We start from the raw sequence: 6,416 nt of genomic DNA, 5'->3' as shown, positions 1-6,416 counted from the left end.
CTAAACTCACGGGCATTCCGCGTTCTCCCCTTTGCTTCAGCGGGATCACTCCATCCCTGGGAGTTTCTCACCCTCAACTTTACCGAGTAGTTTGTTGCAGACGACAGGCCTGTCAGCTCGTGGGTTCCTTCTGTACCAGTAGATTCTGTCGGTACCCATGGACCCCACGACGTCTCGTCACTGCGTTTGTGACTCACTTCTGACGCGTTAATGTCCAGGTTCCCGGTAAACCCAACTGTCCATGCGACTTGCATTGTTGTAGAGCTAGGGGAAGTTAGACTGACTGTAACATCTTCTGGCCGCTCTGTGAGAAATAAAAATTTGGGTTGCATTTGCATTCCTAATTGTTTCTTTGTCATGAAATCATCACCGTAATTCACTCACTTTACCTCTCCAAGCGTTCTCCGGTCCCATCATGAAAAGGTATCGAGATTTTCATCAGTCACTACACAATACATAGTAAGCAAGAGTACGTACCTAGTACTGCTAAAGTTGCTTGTTGTGACACGTCTGAATTCGTGCCATTTATGGACCTACAATGGTACTGTCCATTGTCCTCCCGCTTTACTGTGTTGATGGTCAGGGTACTACTGACTGTGTGTGTGGTAGAGTTCTGTGTGGTATTTATTTTGACTTGATCTCCATTTGAAACCAGGTCGTCATTATGATACCAAGTCAGGGTTGGGAGAGGATCGCCAAGGCTGACACATATGAAGGTGGCCGGATGGTTGAGAGGTAGGCTTAGGTCGTCAGGATGTTCTGTTACCTCGGCAAGAACTGGAATGCAACAAACGAAAGACAACTAACTTAAAATATATCTCTACTCCAATATTATCATGGATCTATGTTGGTGTCTGTTTTGGTAGTAACCATAGCGCAATGTTAACGACGAGTACACTGTCCCCTTCATCAGGAAGATCAATATATTAATGACCAATCACTTCCGAACGTAAACTTGCAAGAGTTAGAGACACGTGTCCTTATTCACACAAGACGTTTGATCAGTTGCTAACGTCAGGAATCCGTGAAGTCTTGTGTTGATAATATCACCTGTCTGTAACTGTAAGTCTCGAACGTTTAAGTTCGGAAGTGATTGGTCATTAATTAATTTATCCTGATGAAGGTAGCAGTGGTCGTTGACCCTTGTGTACCCTGTGTACTAAAATAAATTAAAATATCGAGAACTTCTACTCTAGGATTCTAAAGAAAGTGCAACATTCATTAGATTCATAGTGTACATGTATGCTTTTAAAAAGGGCAAGTATTGGCAAATTTATGAATGCGATTTACTTACAATATCTTCTGTTAAAATCGAGTTCATGACTTACTTTCTTTGCACATATCCAAGCCCCATGGCGGCTGACACCCGGACTCACAGATGCCAGTAGCAGCATTACAAGTACTGCCTGTTGTACACCATCCACAATTATCCTCGCAGTCGTATCCGTATGTACCAGCATTGCAGCCTGCAGACAGGTAGATGTCATTTTCACGATACCGAAATGTAATGATTAACATAAATGGATGGGATAAATACGTGTATGGTGAAGAAAAATTATTAGTTACTTTGCGGATTTCAAGACCACTGAAACCAACTCCATCAACATAGCAAAACAAAAAAAATGTCTCAAAAGTGAACATCATAAGATCTTTGCTTCGTCAAACATAGTTTATAACTATACGATTCCTTTCTATCTTCTTTGTATCAGTATATATACACATCTGAATGAGGAACATTTCGTTCTAGCATTAAACACATCAAATGAGTCCACTGACCCTGATCACAGTTCTCCCCATGGTATCCAGCTGCACACAGGTGTTCCTGACCAGTCGGACATGTTCCGTCAAACCTGTCACAGGTCTGACCCAGGTAACAGTAACCACACATGGTGATGCAGTCGGGCCCGTAAGAACCGTCACATGCTGTCGAATAAGAAGAGATTATTCAAAGTTACTCAACCGCGACGGGGGCCGACATCGTTTACCAGATACCTTTCACCCAGATACCTTTGACCCAGTGGCTTTTGTGACTTCACAAAAGCCACGTGACAAGTCTCACTGGGTCAATCTACTGAGGAAGACCAGAGTGACTGGTCGAAAGCTCTAGGCGAGGGAACTTTATTGCGTTGGATCAAAAGTTTTAACTTTAAACTTTTAACTACCAACACAGATGAACTTTCATGATATTATTCAAAGTTGTATAGATGTAATGTTTGACGAGTTTTTCGACTCCCATACGAATTCATCCTGATAGTTTCAAGATCAATTTGTCATAGTGTCATTGAATACAAGATGTTGCGATGACAATTCATGGTCATTTTTATTTAGGAATGTCAACTAGCTAGGATCATTGTGTTAGCATGGGATAAACAGGAAGTGATTGCCGTTGGCAGTTTGTGGATTTTTTTATATTTCGTGAAAAATATCAATTTGCTTGTCGTATACAATGATGTGTTTATTGCAAATTCTTGCTCGAAGTCTAATTGCAAGTAACATAGAAAAAAACCAGAAAATCAAGAGTAATATGGCATGTGACTACTATGCTATATAATTTCTCTCTAAAATGTTGACTTTCTGGGTTTGTCTTATTTTCTGAAACACGATACATATCAATTCTTTGATATAGAAACCAGCTAAATGAATTTTCTCACCCATCTGACAGCTATCCCCTTTCCAACCGGTTGCACACACCCCAGTAGAGCACACTCCGTTGGTTTTGTTGCACACGTCACCCCCATTCGCACAGTGACAGGTGCCGGTACAGCCGGGCCCGAACTCTCCAGCAGCGCAGACTGAAATATTATAAAAACACAAACAAAATTGAACATCTTATTATCGAAAGCGTTATGAGATTGAAAGATTTATGATAACAGATTAATTATATCATCAAAGAATAAACAGGAATGTTACCACTATACGCATGAAATACGATGTTACCTGTCTGACAATTGCTTCCCTTCCAACCGGCCGCGCAGCCTCCGTTAGAACATTCTCCAGTCTCGATGCTACACACAGAGTTTCCGTTGAGGCAATGACAGATGCCGGTACAGCCTTCTCCAAAGTTTCCTTCAGTACAACCTAATGAATAAGAATATAAAAATGTTTCACGATTCCACAACTCAAAATAGACTAACAACCAACATTTGATTATAGCGTCAGCCTAGATCATCTTACCATCTGTTTATGTCACAAGTTGATGAAATCATAACAATTAGTCACAACTTTGTTACCTTATAACTTTATACATGTTTTTTTATCTTAACAATAAAAAGAACTTTTAATAAAGATATTGCTCATTATTTCCGCGAATCAAATGCAGTTCTTACATGTGCGTCAACATCTATCCATGTAGTTCTGCTGTATCCGTTGAACGTGGAGTAAAGTATTTTTCTGGTAGGGGGTCTTTAGTCGCAAAACCAAACTAACTTTGCGTTAAGACGGTTTCTCTTATGACACATGTAACGTAATCTGGTACTGGAACATTCTATGATGACCCAGGACGAATGTTTGTTCCTACGACGTTCCAGGTGAAGCTAATCGAACGTGCGTGCTGATTTATACAACCTTTGCTGTCAGCAGCTACATATTACGTTCTATCTGTACATACCTGTTTGACAGCTGTCTCCCTCCCACCCTGCAGCACACTCTCCACTAGTACAGACTCCGGTGTCGGCGGGACAAACTGAATCTCCGGCCGCACAGTGACAGGTGTGAGAGCAGTCGGGGCCGAACTCACCGGGACTGCAGGCTAGAAGCAGAAAAGAGATAAGACGACTCGTCTATAATCCGTTGCGTGAATAAAGATTTTCCTCTTATGTTTTAAGAATCTTTAAAGCCCTGCTAGTACATATGATCTCACCCGTCTGACAGTCGTTAGGACTCGACTACTATCTCGTGCGAACAGAAAGATTTTCTTACTGTTAATAGTTAAGACTCACCTGTTTGACAGTCGTTTCCTTTCCAGCCGGCAGCACAGCCTCCAGTACAGACTCCAGTCTGGATGCTACAGGCGGAATCTCCGGTCAGACAGTGACAGGTACCGGTACAGTCTGGTCCGAACTCTCCTGACTCACACACTACATGAAAATTGTCAAATGTACTAAAAATTAAAATAAAACCATCTTAAACCATAAGAAAAATTTCCCTCCCTTTTTTAAAACTTTGCCCCAAACAACGTTTATATGCGAGATGACAGAACCACAAAACACGAGAGACGCACACGCTACTGTCACCCCTTTGAGATACCGCTAATATTTTTCTAATCCTCATTGTATGTCGATATGTGTATTACGATATCGTCCACTTGCATCAGTACGAATTTGCAATAAAGTATTGTTGTTATTATTGAATTTGAGATTTCGAAGTGATGTTGACTAACTGTAACCCAACAACAATAAAGTGATATATATAGATAGAATCATTTTATTTTACCTTTATATAGTAAATGTTGGGTTGATTACCTGTCTGACAGTCGTTTCCTTTCCAGCCGGCAGCACAGCCTCCAGTACAGGCTCCAGTCTGGATGTTACAGGCGGAATCTCCGGTCAGACAGTGACAGGTACCGGTACAGTCTGGTCCGAATGTACCACCCGAGCATGCTGGAGTCGGAGATGGAACAAAGAGTTATATCTATTAATCACCATTGCACGTTTCGATAGATTGTCTACGTATTGTAAAGCACCAGCAGTCTGTGTCTCAGGTTTGAGGAGTAATTAGAAGTGAACTGAATTTGAAATAGACCAGTATGATTTTGCGTCCTACAGTATATGACCTGAGTCTCTATGTCCCTGCACTTTTTGTTGAGTCAATAAAGAATCATATCATGGTTCTATCTCTATATTCTTTTATTAACAGCATAGCTTGGAAAATCGTTGATCTTTAATCGTGTTTCAGATCACCGGCAAGCTAATTGAACTTCGGTGGTAAAACGTCTATTCTACTTTACTGTCAGCAGATTAATTAACATGTCTTCTATCCGTCCATACCTGTCTGACAAGCGGAACTGACCCCCTCCCACCCTGCAGCACACCCTCCACTGGTACAGACTCCGGTGTCGGCGGGACAAACTGAATCTCCGCCCGCACAGTGACAGGTGTTCGCACAGTCGGGGCCGAACTCACCGGGACTGCAGGCTAGAAGCAAACAAGACATAATGTTAGGACTCGACTACTATCTCGTACGCGTGCGTGCAGAAAGATTTTCTTATTGTTAATAGTCAAGACTCACCTGTTTGACAGTCGTTTCCTTTCCACCCGGCAGCACATCCTCCAGTACAGGCTCCAGTCTGGATGTTACAGGCGGAATCTCCGGTCAGACAGTGGCAGTCACCGGTACAGTCTGGTCCGAACTCGCCAAGGCTGCAGGCTGTGGTGATAAAAATGAAATGAAACCATCAAACATGAATAAACATCAATTTCAAAGCAAATGACATGTTCCTGTCATACCTGTCTGACAGCTGACTCCTTTCCACCCAGCCTCACACCCTCCACTAGAGCAGACTCCAGTCGTGATGTTACACACAGAACCTCCACTCGCACAGTGACAGGTGCCGGTACAGCCGGGTCCGAACTCACCGGGGCTGCACGCTTTATTTAGAAAGAATTTACAAAGTTGATTAGCATTTTTTTAGTGTTTCTATCAAGTTTTATCTATTCTAATCATTTTGGCATTCTTCGAAGGCACATAGATTGCACTGCTACATGCATGGTAAGAAATGTTACACTTAGTTATGTGTGATGCATATGAGAATCGAGACGAATTTCTATTCTCTGTGTCTAAAATTCTGTAGGTTTTTTCGTTGCCTGGTTCACTACATGTAGTTATAGATTTCCTTTCAATCTTGAAATGAATTTGTATGCAGACAAAGTTTATAACTAAATTCTTTGTACACATTAAATGTATCTTGACAATGAGCTTCATAAGTTAGCTTTACGAATGAAGCACAAAAACACTCACCTGTTTGACAGTCGTTTTCCTTCCAGCCAGCCTCACACCCTCCACTGCCACAGATTCCAGTTAAGACGTTACACACGTCATTTCCACTCGCACAGTGACAGGTACCGGTACAGCCGGGCCCGAACTCACCAGACCCACACACTACATGGAATCAAGTAAATGATTGTATCATCGATTCAAACTGTTTGATGATTTTCTTTTTATAAATTTCACTAGGAGCCCTCGATGTTGGCATCACTAAGATTGAGTGGTATTCAGGTAATTTATATTGAAAGGAAAAACTGGCAAGGATTAGGAATTGTGGCGCTTAGATTATCTAAAGGAATGACGGCCATGACTTCCTATGCACTGAACTGTAATAAACCATGAAGCAGATGTTTAGGTAGAAGTCAGGATTTAGAACCATAAGAAAAAGGTGATGGTGATTTATGTATACATATATATATATATATATATATATA

General features: G+C 41.5%; 1 protein-coding gene across 1 annotated transcript; it reads right to left on the bottom strand.

Moving 5' to 3' along the window:
• Positions 1 to 10: 10 nt before the first annotated feature.
• On the bottom strand, positions 11 to 6,096 carry LOC109475112 (multiple epidermal growth factor-like domains protein 10; the record flags this gene model as incomplete). The annotated part of the gene is made up of 13 exons (XM_019775653.1): positions 11 to 304; positions 478 to 777; positions 1,329 to 1,466; positions 1,777 to 1,923; positions 2,652 to 2,792; positions 2,938 to 3,078; positions 3,608 to 3,748; positions 3,939 to 4,076; positions 4,461 to 4,598; positions 4,986 to 5,132; positions 5,227 to 5,364; positions 5,445 to 5,585; positions 5,956 to 6,096. Coding segments are annotated over 13 exons (2,145 nt in total), but the record flags the coding sequence as incomplete, so codon positions are not given.
• Positions 6,097 to 6,416: the final 320 nt, after the last annotated feature.

Source organism: Branchiostoma belcheri, unplaced genomic scaffold, assembly GCF_001625305.1.
Source record: "Branchiostoma belcheri isolate BF01 breed outbred unplaced genomic scaffold, Haploidv18h27 scaffold1024, whole genome shotgun sequence".
Classification (NCBI taxonomy): domain Eukaryota; kingdom Metazoa; phylum Chordata; class Leptocardii; order Amphioxiformes; family Branchiostomatidae; genus Branchiostoma; species Branchiostoma belcheri.
Note: the sequence above shows the minus strand (reverse complement) of the source record. Positions and strands in the feature narration are given on the sequence as shown.